The 19393-nt window shown below is 38.3% G+C and overlaps 3 protein-coding genes across 7 annotated transcripts; all 3 read left to right on the top strand.

Annotated features, from left to right (window-relative positions):
* Positions 1 to 26: 26 nt before the first annotated feature.
* LOC147225919 (uncharacterized) lies at positions 27 to 3135 on the top strand. The gene is made up of 9 exons (XM_086162231.1): positions 27 to 91; positions 649 to 930; positions 1070 to 1120; positions 1826 to 1879; positions 1962 to 2015; positions 2251 to 2304; positions 2430 to 2537; positions 2622 to 2675; positions 2992 to 3135. The coding sequence occupies exons 2-9, from the start codon at positions 811 to 813 to the stop codon at positions 3133 to 3135; spliced, it is 639 nt and encodes a 212-aa protein (XP_086018357.1). The 5' UTR covers positions 27 to 91; positions 649 to 810.
* Positions 3136 to 3403: 268 nt separating this feature from the next.
* On the top strand, positions 3404 to 9638 carry LOC147225918 (collagen alpha-3(V) chain-like). Of its 3 annotated transcripts, XM_086161987.1 has the most exons (16): positions 3404 to 3457; positions 3543 to 3596; positions 3674 to 3727; positions 3845 to 3898; positions 3983 to 4036; positions 4627 to 4680; positions 4775 to 4968; positions 5061 to 5078; positions 5233 to 5295; positions 5465 to 5632; positions 6023 to 6158; positions 6821 to 6927; positions 7540 to 7620; positions 7712 to 7724; positions 7806 to 7924; positions 9044 to 9638. In XM_086161987.1, exons 9-16 carry the CDS (start codon positions 5236 to 5238, stop codon positions 9191 to 9193), a joined length of 834 nt encoding a protein of 277 aa, XP_086018113.1. In that variant the 5' UTR covers positions 3404 to 3457; positions 3543 to 3596; positions 3674 to 3727; positions 3845 to 3898; positions 3983 to 4036; positions 4627 to 4680; positions 4775 to 4968; positions 5061 to 5078; positions 5233 to 5235; the 3' UTR covers positions 9194 to 9638. The 3 variants fall into 3 exon arrangements, with proteins under 3 accessions (XP_086018113.1, XP_086018112.1, XP_086018111.1); XM_086161986.1 differs by having other exon boundaries at positions 4775 to 4802; positions 7712 to 7924; XM_086161985.1 differs by having other exon boundaries at positions 7712 to 7924.
* A 1469-nt stretch (positions 9639 to 11107) lies between these two features.
* soat1 (sterol O-acyltransferase 1) lies at positions 11108 to 19053 on the top strand. Of its 3 annotated transcripts, none has more exons than XM_086162055.1 (16): positions 11108 to 11240; positions 11712 to 11860; positions 12516 to 12574; positions 13498 to 13646; positions 13747 to 13806; positions 13895 to 14002; positions 14125 to 14410; positions 14539 to 14617; positions 14707 to 14791; positions 14900 to 14945; positions 15040 to 15169; positions 15306 to 15409; positions 15495 to 15593; positions 16795 to 16930; positions 17096 to 17241; positions 17376 to 19053. In XM_086162055.1, the coding sequence occupies exons 2-16, from the start codon at positions 11713 to 11715 to the stop codon at positions 17439 to 17441; spliced, it is 1701 nt and encodes a 566-aa protein (XP_086018181.1). In that variant the 5' UTR covers positions 11108 to 11240; position 11712; the 3' UTR covers positions 17442 to 19053. The 3 variants fall into 3 exon arrangements, with proteins under 3 accessions (XP_086018181.1, XP_086018180.1, XP_086018182.1); XM_086162054.1 differs by having other exon boundaries at positions 11111 to 11141; XM_086162056.1 differs by having other exon boundaries at positions 11123 to 11860; positions 15312 to 15409.
* Positions 19054 to 19393: the final 340 nt, after the last annotated feature.

Raw genomic sequence — 19393 nt, 5'->3', positions numbered from 1 at the left:
TGGACCTCCTGGTAAGAAAGGAGCAAAGGGAATTGAAGGGGACAAAGGCAACCTAGGTCCACAGGGAGTTAAAGGTCCTCCGGGGAAACAAGTAAGCATTGAAAAAAGTTTTGCTTGATATGAAGAAAATATTTACTCAGCACATTACCATATCTTTTTCAAGAAAGTTGTACGTTCACTGACATCCCAAACAATAATCAGTAACTTCCTGATACACAATTTCCAAGATCTAGTGTACCAAGATTTAGTTCTGTGGTGATCTTCTAGTGCTCCAACAACAATGGTGAACATCATCATTGTCCTTAGTACAAGGCCAAGCCAGTCGTCACTGGCTTGCTGTTTGTTTCTGTGAATTAGTCCAGCCAGATTCCTAAGCTGATGTCTTCTTTTTTCATAATAAAATTCCAGTTAACATTTTAGTTGGGCTTCTGGTTCAGGATTTTCCTGCCCGAAGCCTTTTTTGGGCAAGAGGTTCTTATTATTGAATGATTTGATTCAAAAATCAATTTGCCTGGTTAACAGCAATGTCTTTGGGCATCTGGATTGATAACTTCTAAACTCTGTGATGTATCATGTCTGAAGAAATTGCAATGTATGTGCTGGAGAATGTTGTCACTTCCCTCCCTTAGTTGTCTGCCCCCTTTGCAGGGATACACCGGTGCACAGGGGAAGCCAGGAAAGCAAGGAGAGCCAGGGTTGAGGGTCAGTCGCCTCTGATTAAAACTGAGTGAAAAACAATGGATGATTTGACTTAATGAATTGTGTTCTTTAAGATTGTCACTGTTTAGCTGAGAATGTGAAACATAAAGAATGCTTCCACAGGGCGACCCAGGTCTCAGAGGTCAACGAGGTTTGCCAGGGCAATTTGGGCCAGGGGGACACACAGGGGCAACAGGAGCCAAAGGCCAAAAGGGACTCCAAGGCCTCGCTGTCAGTGACATACCTAGGATTTTTAACTACAATCAGTGTCAAAATGCTTTTTGTGTTTGTCTCATGGCAATCCATTCATTATTGATGATATCTGATACATTAACGAATAAATACTAAGAACTTTGACCCGTCATTTTAGGGCTCCCCTGGACATTTGGGTGTCCCAGGAACAACTGGACCTTCAACACCTGTATGTTTTATGTATCAAATGTTTTTATTGCTGACACCATCTGTTGGGGTAAAAAAAAAAACATAAGTGATTGTTCAAACTGAGTTTGAAGTAAGAAGCATATGGGGATCACAAGTTTTTTTCCCCTTTCATGACTTTAGCATGATTTTTGTTGCTAAATGGTCTAAGGTTTCCATCAAAGGTCTTCTTCCACATATAAACCACCTAAAATTTCCACTGGCAGGCATGTCAGGGTTGTAGCCAGCCTGGTGTTATATCTGCTTTCTTTTTATATGAAGCCAAGCAGTTGTAGCATGTGTACAATGGATGGGAGGAGACATTTAGATACCCACGGATACACACTTATATCATGGCAGATGCTCACTGGTCACAGAGTCAGTGGATTCATTTCAAGCACTTACAAGTTTTGGCATTAACCTAGTAACATACGGAAGTTCCAGAGGTCCCCAAGACTCTTGTTTCCTCTTTGGTACATGAGCAAAACACTGCTTAATTCCAATATCATTAGTTACATACATGTATTGTTTTATAGCTGAACTGAATGTCAGAATGGATAAGCAAATTATCTGAATACAGATATCTGTTATGGCTAAATTGTATACAGATATTTTGGAATTGTGGCTGTGTGAATGATTAATGTATATTTTAGATTCACTGAAACAGAAAGTGTGTTCTAGAATTTATGGTTTTATTTGTTCATTTAAGGGATTGCCGGGCAGCAGAGGGGCCGATGGCAAGTCTGGAATGGGTGGACTAAAGGTGGAGCAAATATAAAAATTCAGATTTTCAAAAGGTTTTGTAAATGAAAGTGTGACCAATCAAATTTACTACTCGAATTCAGGGCAATCGGGGCGATGACGGAAAAGTTGGTTTTCCAGGCATCAAAGGAGAGATGGTAGGATTTCTTAACGTGCTGTGCGTCAATGATTAATCACATCAAGTGTATTATTTAAACAGTATTACAATGTTACCGCAGTGACACAGCATGCCTGTTTTCTCTGTCAACACATTATGCTCCGCTTGGAAAAAAGCACATGACATCTTGATTATGACCGTACAAAAGAGAGAATCGATATTCTACAGTTAAAAAACAAATCCATTCAAAACGCCTTGTGTTTGTGGGTTTGTAGGGCATACAAGGTCAAAAAGGGATAAAAGGAGAGCGAGGTGCACAAGGCACAGTGGTAAGAGTTCACATGTTTAACATTTTCAATTGATGTATTTTTCTCGTGTTGTTTTTTTTATTCTGTGTATTACACGTATTTTCCTACAGAAATGATATAATTCAAAGTATTTCACCCCTTTTTAGGGGAAGATAGGGAAGAAAGGGCTCACTGGTGCCTCAGGTGCTGAAGGTCAACCTGGGCCCTCCGGCCCTCCAGGGTTTCCCGGAATTAAAGGAATCAAAGGGGCAAAGGTTGGAGAAATGCTGTGAATCAGACAAGCTCCTAATGTTGTTAATGAAATAATGCGGTCATGATACTAATATTGTCTTTATCAGGGAAGAAATTCCAGTCCTGGAAGAAATGGAGACCAAGGAGCTCCTGGAAAGAATGTGAGCTTTCTCAATAAATGAGAAATCAATGGAAATAGTCGCATATTTATTCATTTAACCCCAGATATGACAAAACCAAACTGAACAAACTAAATCTAAATCATATAATTTCAGTTAAAACCATTGTTTTAATGTCTCAAAAAAAAATCATAGTATCTAGTACTGGCAACCATTGGTTGTAATATGTTTATCGTCATTGCAGAGTATTTTTGGTGGGGTGTTATGTTCTTTGCATCTGATCTAATAAATATTCATACACTTTGTGCAATTACAGATAGAGTAAGACTTTCAAGTTCAAATTTTGTCCCTTTTTTAGGGCGCTGTAGGGACACCAGGAAAGCCAGGCCCTGCTGGAAAACCTGGACAACCTGCAAGTATCCTGACAGACACCGTTGAATACATTTTCTTACATCAGTCTTACATCAGAATACATCAGTCAATCACTGTGGAGTACAGATGAAAAACGTTTAACTTTGTTGTCGCAGTATCGGGACATTGTGTCACTATATACACGACCACTTGTGAATTTTGCTGCTTTCAAAAGTTTACAAGCAGTAAACATGTTGTCTTACACCGTAGCTGTTGAAAGCATGTGATGATCTTTTCCGTGCAGTCAAGAATTCCATTAATGTACAATCAATAACATAAAAAACACAAGGACTTTCAAAGTCGGTCATGGACTGTTATAGATTGTCTTGAACTGTATTTTATATTTTATTCTATTTCAGGGTCTTGATGGGTTGGATGGATTACTGGGTGTCCAGGGTAATGAAGGAGATCCGGTAAGAGAAACGTGTCATCCCGTCATTAAGTCTGTTGATCAGTCTTTTTTTCCCAAACTGAATAATTTCCTGCTTTAAACCAAAGGGCGAGGCTGGTGAAACAGGAGTTCCTGGAACACCTGGCAAGCCTGGTGTGATAGTAAGGATAACATATGCACAAACTTGATTTACAGATAAAATTCATGTCAAATGCATTTAAGAAATAAAATGTTACAGGGAAAGTCTGGGCCGCCTGGGATCAGAGGGAACATAGGAGCGCATGGCTTTAAGGTGCAAAACAACATTTCATTCTACAACTGTGACCGAGTAAAATCATCTATGTTTTTGTTATTGATGGTCTGGGCTCTAAGATAACTTTGTCTCCTGTCACTTGACTGGGCTTCTTAGGGGGAAAGTGGACAAAAGGGAAAGCAGGGACCACCCGGACCAGTGGGACCAGGGGTATGTCAGTTTAGGTGTAAATAGCTTTTAAACTGGAAGGAAAACCTGCTCAAGTAATGATCTGCATCACTGGTCTTAAAACAGGGTATCCCAGGACTGGTGGGAGAGAAGGGCGATACAGGGATGACTGGCTCACTGGTAAAATTCTGTTTTCAAGCCAAGTGCATCGTCCCCCTAATTGAGTACATATCATCACCCTCTTAAAATAATCGCCTGAGTCATTTTTTCAGAAATTTCAGGAAACACAAAAAACTGAACCATTTGACACACTCTTGACACAGGCAATTTCTACTAAAGAGGTAGAATGGGACAATTTGTTTAACTGAGGATGTTGGCAATTTTGCCAGAGGTGGTCAGCATCATGAGGTGATGATTTAGGCAAAAAATATCATTTTTCAAAAAAAATGAATAAGGCGATTATTTTAAGAGGGTGACGATATTCTCCCCTCCCCACGTAAAATGTGTGTTTCCATTATCACTTATGTGCTATCTTTTCAGAGGAAGGCTTCCACTCTGTAATGCTTTTTAAATTGTGATTAGCTGTTACAGCTCTTCATAAAATGACTGAATTTATATTTTTCAAGAGTATTTTGTTTTGATTTGTTTGTAACCGGGAAATATTTTAAAACCGATGTGTGTTGTGGGTACTTAATATGTAGCTAGTCAAACTGTTGTAGAATGTAAACAAATATAAATCCAGAGTGGGGTTCAAACTTTCTCTATCAAAGGGCCTGAAAGGAGATATGGGGATGCAGGGGACGGTCGGGCCACCTGGGCTGAAGGTAGTTGTGATTTGAAAGCTCAAATAATTCACAAAGTGCCTATGAGTATTTATATAATGTTGATCAACTGTTTTTTTTATTCTTTTTACATAAGGGAAACCCTGGACTGCAGGGCCTAAAAGGTCAGACAGGTCATAAGGGAAGGCAGGCAAGAACCTTTTCTTCTCATTTCACAGTGATTGTAACTGTCTGAGCTATTGATCTTTTCATCAATCAATCACCGTTTTTCCACAGGGTGATACTGGTCCTCATGGTCCACCTGGGCAGATAGGGTTCCTTGGACAACTGGTACACTGTTCTGATATTTAGTTATTCTTATCAATATGCAGAAATAGTTAAGTCATTTTTTTTTCTTTTTTTCTTTTATGCTTTTATTACAGGGACATCAGGGAAAGAAGGTAGGGGACGCCTTCACATGCATAGCTTGTGTAGAGAATTATGTTTTAATATTAGACAGTTGCCTCACATTAAGGATCTTTGCAATTCAAATGCATTCATTTTAAATGTAAAAAATTACCACACGATCTGTCTGTTTTTTTTTGGCCTTTGCAGGGAATGAAAGGTTTCAGAGGCGAGGAAGGACTCAAGGGAGTGAAGGGCAAGCGTGGACCTCCTGTAAGATGTTAAACGCATAATACAAGTAAAAGTGAACAATAAACATCAGCAAAACAAACCACAAATATTTGCAGTAATTTTAAGATTGGGTGAAGTGTAAATCCCTTTGGGTTCTGGTAGATTTCTCTGTCTCCCTAAAGAGAAGTTTTGTTTTTTTTTTCCCTTGCAGGGAAAACCAGGTGTACCAAGTAAATATAGGCTTGCACAACAACAAGAAATAAAAGATGAAGCAAAACCAGGTCAGACAACTAAACCGCAGTCTAATCCAAAATCCAAGTTGCTCAGTGTGCCACATTCCACACAAAATCTCTTACGGACAAGAGAAGAGCAAGAAAAGGTTGGTATAATGTATACTTTGTACTTGAACAATATATTGATCCTATCCATAATAATAATTAATACCAAAAGGACTGGATGAATACTTAAGTCAACACCTGTAGGAGTCATTTTGATATCAATATTGAGTGGCTTGAGTTAGCAATGAATCTAGAGCGTTAAACTATGGATGGGGGATTAGTGTGACACTCTCATTTCATTGACTGTATGTAAACAAAAAATTTAAATTTAAAAAAAACAAACAAACAAAATCCTTTTCTCACTTTGTGGATAATCCCTTAACATAAAATGACTCTGTACTAAAATGTAGTCTTATAATATAAAATTATCCCTGCCAAAGGTAGTGAATTTTGTTGTCTAGCTTAATGACTACATTATATTTTTTGTCCAGCAGACCAGTCCAATTTCAAGGACACAATCTCAAGGTGATGAGACAGAGGAATTCTTCAGCTTGCCCCTTGGGACCAAGGATGACCCAGCAACCACCTGCCACGAGCTGGGGCTCATGCACCCTTATCTGAAAGATGGTGCGTGTCATGATATGCTCATAATCAATGATCAGTGTGGTACGGCAACGATTTAGCCCGTGACATGCAACTGGATGAACCGAGAGACCCAGCCTCACAGCTTTTTCATAAGAGTAACCGGTTAGTGAGGACGATTTTTATTTGTAAATCAGAAAAAAGTATTGTGATGATGCTGGCTGCATCTGTACCATGGTCATGTTGTAGTGCCAGGTGACCAGAGTAGTGTGAAAAAATTGCTTGTAATTTGGTAACTGACAGATTTTATCAAAATATGTGTATTTGAGCTATGAAGACTGAAGGAGGATTCTCAGTAGGTTTGAATGAATGGCCAAAGACTTGAACATCTGCACTGTTTAGAAATAGTTAAAATATAATCTTAATTTACAAGGGGCAGACCTTTACAGCAGTGTAGTCGATCTGTGTCAGTGCTGCTGTAGTTAATTTTGAAAAATAAAAACACAATGAAATGAAGGCAATACCATTATCCTGACTTTCCTTGGAAACTTCCAATGAAAAACGAAAAAGACAGAAATGGTAAAGACAGTCAAAATGATACACTCCTGCCAGTCTACATGCGAGGGTAATTTTCTAATATTTATAAATAGCTTTATTGCTTTGTATAACAATGTGATGACCAATCATTCAACTCCATTACAATTCAGGTTTCTTTTACATGGACCCCAACCAAGGCTGTCCCTATGATGCTCTAAGAGTGTTCTGTAACTTCACTGCAGGGGGAACAACTTGCATTGACCCTCAAAAATCACAGGTACAAGCATTTCCATGTTAAAGGATCTACAGTGACTGGCAACAATAATTATTGCACAATCACAGATTTATTTACTTATTAATGTTCAATATACTTGTAATAGTTACCCTTGAGCCGTATTGAGCTATATTATTATTTTCCTCTTTACATTTGTATCCATGTGTTTAATCTGAGGTGGCTATTTCTATCGATTAATGTAGCTGTCAGGCATGTTCTTTGACTGTTAAAAGAAGCCCACAACCTATTGAAAACATTCAAAATATGAAAAGATGATTTAAAAAAAACTGTTTCAGCAATATAAATACAGGTCTGTCTCAGAAAATTAGAATATTGTGATAAAGTTCTTTATCTTCTGGAATGCGATTAAAAAACAAAAATTACTTTTTCATGATATTCTAATATTTTGAGATAAGATTTTTGAGTTTTCTTAAGATGTAAGCCATAATCAGCAAAATTAAGATAATAAAAGGCTTGCAATATTTCAGTTGATTTGTAATTAATCCAGAATGTATGACATTTTTGTTTTTGTAATTGCATTACAAAAGATAAAGAACTTTATCACAATATTCTAATTTTCTGAGACCGTCCTGTGCATGATGCTCTATTGTGTAGATAAAATTTAGCCAGGAACCAGACCATCAGACGTCAGAGATGTCTATCCAGTGGTATAGTCAGCAGCATGGTGGGGAAAAGGTAAGACTGCTGTTTAAGGAATTTATTAAGAATAGTAATACAAGAGAGATGTCTATTGACGCTAAAGATAAATGTCTGTTGTGTCTGATAGTTTGAATACACAGGTGTGGATGTTGTCCAGCTGAGGTTTTTGCGGTTACACAGCCACACATCTTTTCAGCATATGACCATAAGTTATGCTGCAGGACAGTCAAGGCCTGCCAGCACAAACAACGAACTAGCAAATGGGCACGTTCAATTCATGGGAGACAGTGGCAGGGAGATTGATTCACATCTGACCAAAGTGACTATGAAAGGTTTTGAGGTAAGTTTTCATTTGAAGAACTTGGTCTTCTCAAATGTATAAAAAAACAAAACAATGAAATATCAGCCATGAGCCACATTTATTATGAATATAATAGAATAGATAATCTTCCTGTCTGATCAAAGTAAAAATACAACCAAAGCGTAAACTGACTTGTGTGTGTTTTCAGCTGAGCGCAAAACACAGGCCCGTGAATGTTCTGGTGTTTTTGTTGTCTTTTTTTTCGGGGGGGGGCTTGATAATGAAAGCCAATGTCAGACGTATTGCTATTCAGTGTTGGACTCAAAAGAAATAAATGAGCAGTACACAAGAGATTTAATTACCAGGAGAGAATCCATGGGAGAATGTGTTTCTACTTATTGAGTGACTGATTTGATTCATTTGGTGATTAAAAACAGACCAGTACTCATCAGTCATAGAGTCGTTTTACGTACATTATTTCATCAGTGGTCTCACTAATCCCCTCGAAAAAAAAAACAATACAAATGAGATTAGCTAAAAATATATTGAAATAACTTAAAATAATATAATGCACATATTTTTAAAAATCATCCAGTAAAAATTGAAAGTGCTATTTATTATGATTAATGTCTCGAGCTGCCTGCTGTAAATGATCTAAGATTATTGTTAAATAACTGATCCGGTTCTTTGGGGCCATGTTTTTTGAAGTACAAAAAACCCCTGTTCTCAAACAATATAAAGTGATAGTTTTGACTGATATAACTCAATTTAAAAAGCACATGTGATACTATTTTACAGTATATAGAAGATTTACCTTCCATTGATCTTTTCTGGAGCAATTTTCTATCACCTCATATTCAGTTTTGAAATTCATTACTTCAGAATCTTTTTAACCATATCTTTAGATTGAACAACCAGTATAAAATATCTATGTATATGAACATTCAGAAGATGGCCCCTTTTAAAAATAATTTGCCATTTAAAATAATAACAATAATAGATTGAGAGAAAGAGCCAGGGAGTTATTTTTTGACCTGTATCCCATTGATCCAAATATATCAGCCACTGAATTATGATTTTAAGGTTTATAAAATTGAACCAATCGGGGTCAACTCAGTTTATTATTTCCTTCATGTCTCTTTTGTCTATCTCTTTTAGGCAGAAGTGTTTGTCAGGGTTTGGGGAAGCACAGATCTGCATCGAGGTGATATGGAGTTCCTTCCCATTCGAGATCTTGGTGTCAAGAGGATGTCGCCATCTCAAGTCCCTGAAATTACAGCTTTCTTGGGGCCTCTTTGCTTCTTGTGATAAATGTGTGTGTGTGCATGTGTGTGTACGTGTGTGCTTGTGTGGGTGTATGTGTGCGTGTCTGCATTCGTGTGAGTTTGAATTCTTGTAAAGACTTCTGTCATATACATACAGGGATATGTGATGTCTGGGTAATTTCCAAACATAGAAGTTGCAATCGAATGTTGTTAGGAATAGAATGTCCATTATTGAATTTTTGTTATATTTATTGATGTCAGGTTTTTAGATATGAATAGTATGAACTGCCTATGTAGCACCAAATATTGACATGTTATAAACTTTTATAATGGCTATTGTTGAAATAAACATTTGTTGTGCCTGGAAGGCATTTATTTAATTTGTCTTTTATGAAATTGCAAAAGAAAAACATTCACTATTGGATTCCTGGATTATACAGACAAAGTAGACAATGGTTCCTTTAATTTAATTTTTTTTTTTAGCAGCAAACTCTTGCATCCTTGAAAAACATATCAAGGGTCTCACAGAGGCAGTTATGATCAGGTGCCACCATTTAGAGCACAAAACCTGCTCTTGCTCCGTGAGGAACTAACTATCCATTTTTCTATGCTGCATAATTTAGTATTTCGTGTTTAAATTCACTGCTGCTCCCCTTTTATAGTTGCTCATGATCTTTTTTTACATCTCTGAAAGCAAGTATCACACAGAATAATTTTGTTCTGAGGTGGATTTTTTTTCTCAGATGATGGAGTTCCTTGTGTTTTAAATGTATTAAATGTAATATGTCATTATGTCTTTGCAGTTGAATACTTTTTCACACTGAACTCATGACTAGTTCATTTGACTTTGCTGCAGTTTTGTTTGTATGGCTTCTCTTGTACTCAAACTTTTCTTTTCAATAGACAGTGAAAGTCTTCAATTTCCTCACCAAATTACAGCAAATGCTAATGTGGCAGCTGACTGAAATTATTTAACCAAAGCTGATTTTTATCATTGGTGTTTAAGGTAATTTCATTAACTCATTTGAGCATTTTGGGGAAAAAATATATGGGTATTTGATGCACAGTTGGGGTTATTACACATTAAATTGCCATTTTCATACAGAGTTTTATTTGAAACTTTTGAAATGTAATAAATACAACTAATTTGGAATAGATATGGGCTATTTCATGCAATGAGGTGTTTGCAAGACTTCATTCCTTTCCATACAATCCTATAAAGATCATCTATAGATAATGTAATAATACCTGCAATTGACTGGCGACCAGTCCGGGTTGTACCCTGTCTCTCGCCCGATAACAGATGGTATAAGATCCAGCATCCCCCATGACCCTGAGTGCAGGATAAGCGGCAGAAGATGGATGGAATGATACATTTCAACTGGAATGAACATCCATCCATCCATCTTCCCCATCCTTATCCAAAGTTTTGAGGCCCAGACCTCTCTCTCACCCACACACAGTCTGGGAGGGACCTCAAGGCATTCCTAGGCCAGCCTAGAGACAGTCTCTCCAGCGTGTCCTGGGTCTTCCCTGTGGTTTCTTCTCTAGAATTAACACAATTTTTCAAAACAAAGATTGGTAGCGCCATTGTAAATAGATTTTGAATCAATTTAGCCAACTCATTTCAACAAAAAGTAAATGGTCCCAGTTCTGAAGAAGTTTTAAACTCAAACTTTGATTGCACAATAAGAAAGGACGAGCTGCGTCGAATCGTTGGCTCAGGGCGCCATGGGGGGAAATAGGACCTATTTGTTTATTTTATTATTTAAATGTTTGATTTTTATTTGATATTGGTGTGATTTAGGCCTCAGTTCTGGTACTCATGTTTGCAAGCTGCCGTCTTGCGTCTGATGCACCGGCGATGGGCCTCATGGTGGTTTGTGATGACGTCAAAAGGAGGAGAGTCTCTCGGCCAATCAGCGCCGGCTGTCCGTGTCATCATCTCCTCCCTGTCATAATGGTGAAGATGAGCCGCTCTCCGGACGGACGTGAGTGAGAGAGTCACTTCTTTGAGTTTCTACTCGGTTAAGTCCAACATCATTTTTTTTTTTGTTTTGTCTTTTTCTTTTGTAAAAGGTGACCGGTCGGTGAGTATCCGGGAAGTCATGCGGGCAAGGCTTGCGGTTTCTGATCCAAATTCCAGACAACCTGTTCGTTTATTGACGATGGATGTCAACAAGTGCGCTACTTTGATAGCTCCCAGCTTGCTAGCAACCACCATCCGGTTAGGCTAAGAAACCAAACATAAATTATTATGTATGTTGTTCTTAGCGGTCCAGGTGAAAAGGAAGCTCAGTTTGGAGCGCCGTTATTCCAGGCCAGCTCGGGGTTGTTTCCAGCTGCGGGAAGCTAACTGTGAGCTGCTAGCTATCTGTTGAGTGTCCGTGTCCCGTGAGAGTGATTTAACTTGAGTTCTTCCCGTTTGACATCCAAGACACCGCATTCTCAGCCCCGGCAGGGAAGCGCCGGCTACCCCGAACTTCTCGATCCTTTTCCATTTTAATATTGTTACTGCCTTGCTTTTGTTATCCCTTTTTTTCGACCGCTTCATGCTCCAGGATGGAGAGCGGAGATGACAGTGACCTGTGTCGGTGTCGTAACCTTCCAAAAATGCCCGCCTTTTCTAATCCGGATAGTTCTCTGGAAGGAGAATGCAGTCCAGAAAAACTACAGCAAGACAACGGAGAGACATGCATGAAAAGCAATGGTAGGAAGGTGTGTGTGTGTGTGTGTGTGCGTGTGTGTGTGTGTGTGTGTGTGTGTGTGTGTCCAAGTCAAGTTTTTTTCTCATATCTTATAGAAGAAACTGGACCTGTTTCATATAAAAACCCCATGTCCAGGGGAGGTAGCTCATGTTTGATAGCAGGTCCTCAATGCAAATAACACACACATTTTCTTTAGATGCTCTGTCCCTTGCCATGCTCTCTCCCAGAAGAGTACTCTTTCATCACAGTGTGTAAAATATTCCCACCATGTCAAATATTTGATTCATTAATCCATCCATATTAAGAAAAAAAAGTGTTTCTATTGGACTGTGTATGTTATTACACTTAAATTCTGCATTAAGTGCTATAGAGAATCTTATTCTGAATCACCTCCTCAAATGCTCCACAGGTCATTATTAGTCAGATATCACTGGGTCATTGTTTTCTGTATTTGACTAGGTGTGAATCCATGTTTACACTTGCCAGGCCAAAGTCCTTTATAAATGACAGTACGTAGCCTGGCGACTCATTACTCATTTATAAAAGTGAAGAACTGTCTTGTCTGTTTGCTTTCGTGTAACCTTATCAAAATCTCACCTGTGAGTCAAGGATGGTGCCACAAATATGTTAAACATTAAAATCTCTTCCTACTTTTAGGAAAAATTGAGGTGGAACACGTAATCAGCAAAAAGCTACAGCTGAAAAGGAAAGCAGAGGTTAGTAATTTGGGGGATCTAAGGATCTTGCTGAGGTTTCTTCCATTTTCCCCTGCTGCAGTGGTTTTTGGGGTAGTTTCTCTCCACTCCAGTCGAGGGTCAGAAAATACACTGTTGTTCTTTTGAGAGATAGCAAAACCCTTGTAGCCAATTGGATATTAAGGCTTTGAGAATCATAGATTCAATTAAGAAGGAGAAGCTAATTACTTTTTTAGCTGTATTAAAACAATAACTTTCAGACATCCTGTCAATGTGCGCATGTATAGCATGAGGCAGTAGCTGTTGACTACTGTCTGTCCCACATGAAAGTAACTGAAACAGTGGTTGCGGTCCTTTTCTCTTACACTCAGCACCCTGCTATGAGGCATGCTAAAAGTGTTGATTCTTTTAAGAACCAGCTCAAAACAATGTAAAGACACTTTTTCATTTGTTAATATCCACCGTGACCCTTTCATTATGCAAATATTTTTTTGATATTCGATTGAGCCAATTATCATTTGAAAATAACCAGTGCATAAAATGAATAAGTAGTTTAGCTGCTCCACCAGTAAAGACAGATGTATCTGAATTAACACCATATCAGTGTTAGTGTATGATTTCTCCATGTCACACAAGCTGGAAAATGTTCTCCAGTAAAGCGTGGGACCCCTAATTTATAATATAGCCGCACTAAACTCGAAATTCAAGTTCTACCAAGAGAAAAGTTTCCACCTAAAAGAAATTTGCAAAGTTGACATCATTTTTAGTTGATGCTTTAATCTTGCGGAACCATGGCTGGCTGAGTCCATGTATTTAGTGGGTGGCCTAATGACAAGATCGAGAAATCCCTTTTCCAAGTTGCAATTTAAAATGTATTCCATAATGGTTTAAATATTTACTCATTGTGAACGACAAGTATTCCTATGCATTTTACTATTTCTCAGCACCTGAAGTGTGACCTGATGCGTCAATTGGACAGTCAGGTCAATGACTTCATGGACAGTCTCATAGAGGAATCGGCTTGCATTGAGCCTGCTCCTGTTCCCACTTTCTTCTCACTGCAGCTGTCAGACAAGGAGAAGGCCAAACTCAGGTATCCAGATGGGACACCGCAAGAGCACTGGTTTTCATTTGGACATTTTGAATTGTATATCTCTCAGAGAAAGGGCAACTAATATCACTGTTATCCCTAGGAATTTTCGACCTCCCCATGGCCAGGGCAAGCAGTTCGTTAATCGCAGGTCCCTCCTAGAGTGAGTTGACACATGAGGGGAAATGATAAATAACTAGAAGTTCTGTTGCTGAGGAGGTCTTTAACACCAGCCATTATTTTTTCCGCAGTGAACTGTTAGAGGTGAACCACATCAGTACAATCTACCATATGTTCATTGCCCTGCTCATCCTCTTCATCCTCAGTACTTTGGTGGTAGATTTTATTGACGAAGGCAGGTAATGCATAGTTTTTCTGTGAATTACACCTTTGATTGATCTCATGTAATCTGAAAATATCGTAGGTGTTTGATTGTTATTGCTTTAGTTTCTCATTTCAGCTTTAACTGTTTTCACCCCAGACTGGTGCTTGATTTTGACCTGCTCGTCTATGCATTCGGACAGTTCCCTCTGGTGGTGTGCACCTGGATATGTATGTTCCTGTCTGTGTTGCTGGTTCCCTACTGTATGTTCCACCTTTGGTCACAAACCCAGTCTGGCTCTTCTAGTCACCCCCGGTTGTGCAGTCTTGTGTTTGCCCTTGCGTTCTTGCTCTACCAAATTCTGGGCCTTGGATTCCTGTCAACATATGTGGTGGTGAAAAATGGCTTGCCACCTGCATCCTGCTTTATCATCATTCTGGAACAGGTAGAAGGCTTTTTTGGCATTGCTTGAAGTAATGCACTTTTACTAGCTTTTTGAAAGACGGACCTCGTCTTGAAATGATGTGGTGATGATGAATTGGCTGCTGTAATAGTCCTATTACATTGTTTCAGGTGCGCTTAATGATGAAAGCCCACTCTTTTGTTAGGGAGAATGCACCAAGGGTTCTGGCGTGGACTAAAGACAGAACTAGTAAGTAGACTGCCTGAAACAACTCTCTTTGATTACTTCTTAATTTTTTCATTGATTGATTGATTGACTGTGTCGTGTGCCATCAACAGGCCCTGGTCCAGTGGTTCCTCATGTTTCTCAGTATCTCTACTTCTTATTTGCACCTACTCTTATCTACAGAGATAAATACCCAAGGTAAATAGGATGTTAGGGTGTTTTTAATTATGTATTAACGTAACTAAAGGAAGTACATTTACAGTTGCCCTTACACAGGATTTAAATTTGTTTCTTCACTTGATGCAGGAATCCAGTGATCAGATGGGGCTATGTGGCCACAAAGTTACTGCAGGTACCAAATCCTTATATACATTTATTTCAAGAAAACAAAATGCAAAACACATGGGTCTGTTTAACCTACCAGTTTAATGGCTTTTACCCTCCAGGTACTAGGCTGTTTGTGTTATGCGTATTATGTGTTTGTGAGGCTCTGCATCCCTCAATTTCGAAGCATCAGTCTGCAGTTTTTTGACCTGAGGGCCATGGTCCTTTGTGTCTTTAACTCAATCCTGCCAGGTAAGACGAGTATCCAGAGCCTCATCAAAACATTTCCTTCAAAATACTTCAGAATCTCTGTTTGTTTTGTTTTTTTTCTGCAGAACTTAATACAGTTTGGGGTTAAAAAAGTATGTCATGCTTAATCTTTTTTGAGTTATAGGTGTTTTGGTTCTCTTTCTGGGATTTTTTGCCTTCCTCCACTGTTGGCTAAATGCATTTGCAGAGATGCTCCGTTTTGCTGACAGAATGTTTTATAAGGTATGATATCTCTGCTTGCTCTTTTAAAATTTGTGTCTTTGTGACATTTTCACTGAATGTCAGTTATTTTGACTGCGTGTCACAGGATTGGTGGAATTCAACATCTTTTGCCAATTACTATCGTACTTGGAATGTAGTGGTCCATGACTGGCTGTATTACTATGTGTATCGGGACCTACTATGGGTGAGTGGATTTTGTGTTGTTCCTAGTTAACACAACAGAGGCTCTGTTTGTCAGCATATTTATGTTGATTACGTTATGGAGGGGAATATGCAGCTCCTTTTTTCCTGCAACCGACAATCTCAATCTATTTTTCATGCTACAATTACTCATAAATAAATGTAATTCTCTCCACCTCCTCCAAGTAGGCTTTGTTTTTACACAAATGTACCTGCATTTTGAGTGGTTGTGGCTTTCCACTGCCCAAAACAGTAAAAGAAGTTCGAGAAGAAAGAAACGAAGAAGCTTCCTTATGGCTAGTCAATCAAATATTTCTGTTTACCTTAAAATAATTACTGTAGGTCGAGCTGGTTAATAACAGAAATTAGACCAATTAGTATCACAGACAAGTTCTCGCAAAACCAACGGTCTGATCCATCACTAAACCCATGGTAAAATGGTTGTTGGAAAACCTGAATTATCTCTTCAGAAGTTGATGAACTTTCCAGTCACTGAAAATTAGAGAAAAAGCCAAATTTCCTGGAAAGCGCTTTTGAACCTTGATTTTTAACATGACAAGCATAAGAAGTAAATTAGCTAGCACCTAGATTGGGGGAAAAAGATAATGAGGAAAATTGTGAAAAAAATACCTTAAAAGTCAGATCAAATTACATAAAAAGCAGGTGAGGTGTCTAAGATGTCTGAAAATTACAGAAATGACATACAGATAGGCATAAATAAATAATCATAGGTGAGGAAAATGAAAATTTGGCATGAAAAATCTTGAATTATAGTAGGAACATTTGAGAAGTAGTAGGAAGTAAGGAACAAATTAGTCACACCAGCTGTATAGTTCCTGAAATTGTTCTGGAAAAATCACTTCAAAACAATTGGGAATGTTTTTGTTCCATGATTTGTTGTCAATCAGTTTTCACCTAAAATAACCTTACTTCTAGTCCAGTAGCCTACCACATCTCATTTGAGATTTACTGATTCTAACTCAGCAGAGTACTATTTCATTACTTGCATTAGCAGGAGCCATTTCAAAATGTTGCTTTTTAAATTTTGCAACACTATAAATTATAACATTACAGGAAAAGCCATTCAAAACACCATTTTTTTTTCTTTTTGTTTCTTTTTTGCTTAGAAAAAAATATTTGAATCAGATTTCTCTTTCTTGTCAGTGGGGTGTAAAACTCTTTTGTTTCCACTGTTCTTCTTCCAGATGTCGCAGAAACGTTTCAGACCAGCAGCCATGCTGTTTGTGTTCACAGTGTCTGCAGTCGTCCACGAGTACATTCTTGCAGTCTGTTTTGGCTTCTTCTATCCTGTACTCTTCTGCCTCTTTATGTGTTTTGGAAGTAAGACATCTTCACCTTCCTGTTTTTTTAATAAGTGACTATTTACTTATCCACATAGAGTGCTTGAGAATTCAGCTGAACGTCGGTGCATTTTCTTCAGCATCTCACAAGACACATGAAAGACGGTCAATTTATGCTCCACTCTCTTTATCTCTCTTCTTACAGTGATGTTCAATTTCATTCTACATGACCAAAGGAAAGGTCCAATCTGGAATATTATCATGTGGACGTCCCTCTTTCTGGGTCACGGGGTCATCATCTGTTTGTACTCCCAGGAGTGGTACGCCCAGCGCTACTGCCCTCTGAAGGAGGTAACCCCTGCAGAGTGCTTTTGTTCCCTCACCACAGGAGTGCAATGCTTTGCCTCCAAGTATATAGGTCAAATTAACAGAAAGATTTTGAATATGTGTCGACACATATTTATATGATTTACTTTTGGTTTCAGCCTTCCCTCCTAGAGTTACTGAAGCCTCGCTCATGGAATTGTCAGAGGGGTACTGTGGCAGACTGATGACCTGAGGTTGAGTTGTTTCTCAGGACCCTCACCCATCACCATCAAGTTGACCAGCCTCTCTGCTATAGCCACAACCTTTTGTCTGTCATGTGTGTTTTTATTTTATTGCACTAGTCTGTATGAATGTATGGAAGATGTCCAATAACAATCTGCCAAAATGTCTGTTACTCTTAACAGCAAAGCCACTAAGATGCCTTAATTGCAATTCCTACTCTAAAAAAAATAGTTGTTCACATATGTGACCTTTTTTATTTACAAGATCTATTTATTTTTCAGATAAAATCCCTATTTGTTTGCCTTGATCTACTGTGAAGCTCCTCCATGTGCCATTGTGTTATTTCTGGTCATGAGGCAGCCAAAAAGAAATACAATGTAAATGCAGTAAAGGTTAGTATAGTTTAGTGATGAAAACTAAATGAAGCATTATTAAGATTATTCCAAATATTGACTGGTATTTATTTTCACTACCTATAAGAATCACTTTGAAAAAGCCTTGTATTTGCATAACTTAGAGGAAATGCAGACTTCGTTCTTGTCATTGTACTATGTTTTAATTGAAATACTGACTTTTTAAGAGCATTCAGTGATTGTTTGCAGCAAATACGTTTCATAGATCTTACAGACTACACCTGGACTCTCAATTCACCAGATTTCCATGGACTTTGCTGTTGTCAAAGGAAGTGTCAATTTTTTCTTTAGGTCTTAATCTGTCAAGCCACAAAGTGGAAAGGGGGTCTTTCATTCCAAGTCCAGAGTAAAAAAAGAAAGCTGAATTCTTAAAGTAAAAAAAGAAACTTGAAGTTGTACTAAGTGCTGACAGTATATTCTATGAAAGCTTTATGTTTTCTCGATCTGTTGTTAGTGATGCAGCTGGCTGCTCAATGTAACATGAAGATAATGATACTTGATTCTCACTAAGGGCTACAGTTTGCATTGGAAGACATGAGTACTATAAATGAGATGGGTTTTCTTTACAATCAGCATTTTTTTCACTTCTCAAAGTACCAGGGGCACGATAAAAGAAGATTTAAAAATGTTCAGTGTTTTTTTTTTTCATTGTGTGTTAACGTTGCCAAATGTGATAGATGACAAATCAGGGAGTCCGCATGTCTGTAAATAAGGAAATGCACAATTTCACGTAGGAAAAAACAGGAATGCGATCCTGACCGGTATTTGGCCACCAGGTGGCGTTGTAGAAAGTATTTGGCAGGATCCCGGCGCACTGATGCATCTGGCCAGGAGCTTTTGAGGCTTCCACGGACAGTCTGGCAATAAACACATGTATAAGGCAACTTACCAGTGTTTTATTCAATTTTTAATTAATATTACAGACACTGGTGGCTAAAGGGGAATGTCAAAATGGCATTTGTTTCAATAAAAATGAAGCAGCATTGTAATTCATTTTATTTCATTTTAATCTTCCTTAACACCATTAAACCTTTGTCTCTTTAGATATCTGATGCAAAGAGCGAAGCTGCATGATTCATGTCGGGTTTTTGTGTCAAGTGACCGTTTTGCAAATCAATGTATTCAATGTTCAAATGACCCTTGTCTGATAGATTCCTTGAAGCAAATCAAATATTGGAACTATTAAACGTATATGAACAAGTTGCCCTTTACTGTCCAGCTTTTTGTTATATTTGCAAGATATTGTCTTTATTTTTATTTGAGTGCACCATTGGAGATAAACAGATATTACACTTTTAATGCTGGGTGTTTATGTCCTATTTAGGTGTGTAGATTTAAGATATATTCCAAATCTGAATGATGAAGCATTTTGCTGCTGTTGTCTCCAATGCTTCGCGATCACTTTAACCTCCCACATCTATTTTCCAGGCTAGAATCAGAAAACTTACAGGTGGGTCATCTGATGCTTCTCAGCCCGCAGAGGACACTTTAATGCGGCGTCAATGAAATCCCTGGATACCGGATTGATAACGCAAGCGACA

The sequence above is a fragment of the Fistularia commersonii genome, chromosome 16, assembly GCF_037954325.1.
Source record: "Fistularia commersonii isolate RoL2024-O1a breed Wild chromosome 16, RoL_Fcom_v1.0, whole genome shotgun sequence".
Lineage (NCBI taxonomy): Eukaryota > Metazoa > Chordata > Actinopteri > Syngnathiformes > Fistulariidae > Fistularia > Fistularia commersonii.
The sequence above is the reverse complement of the archived record's forward strand: the minus strand, read 5'-3'. Positions and strand labels throughout refer to the sequence as shown.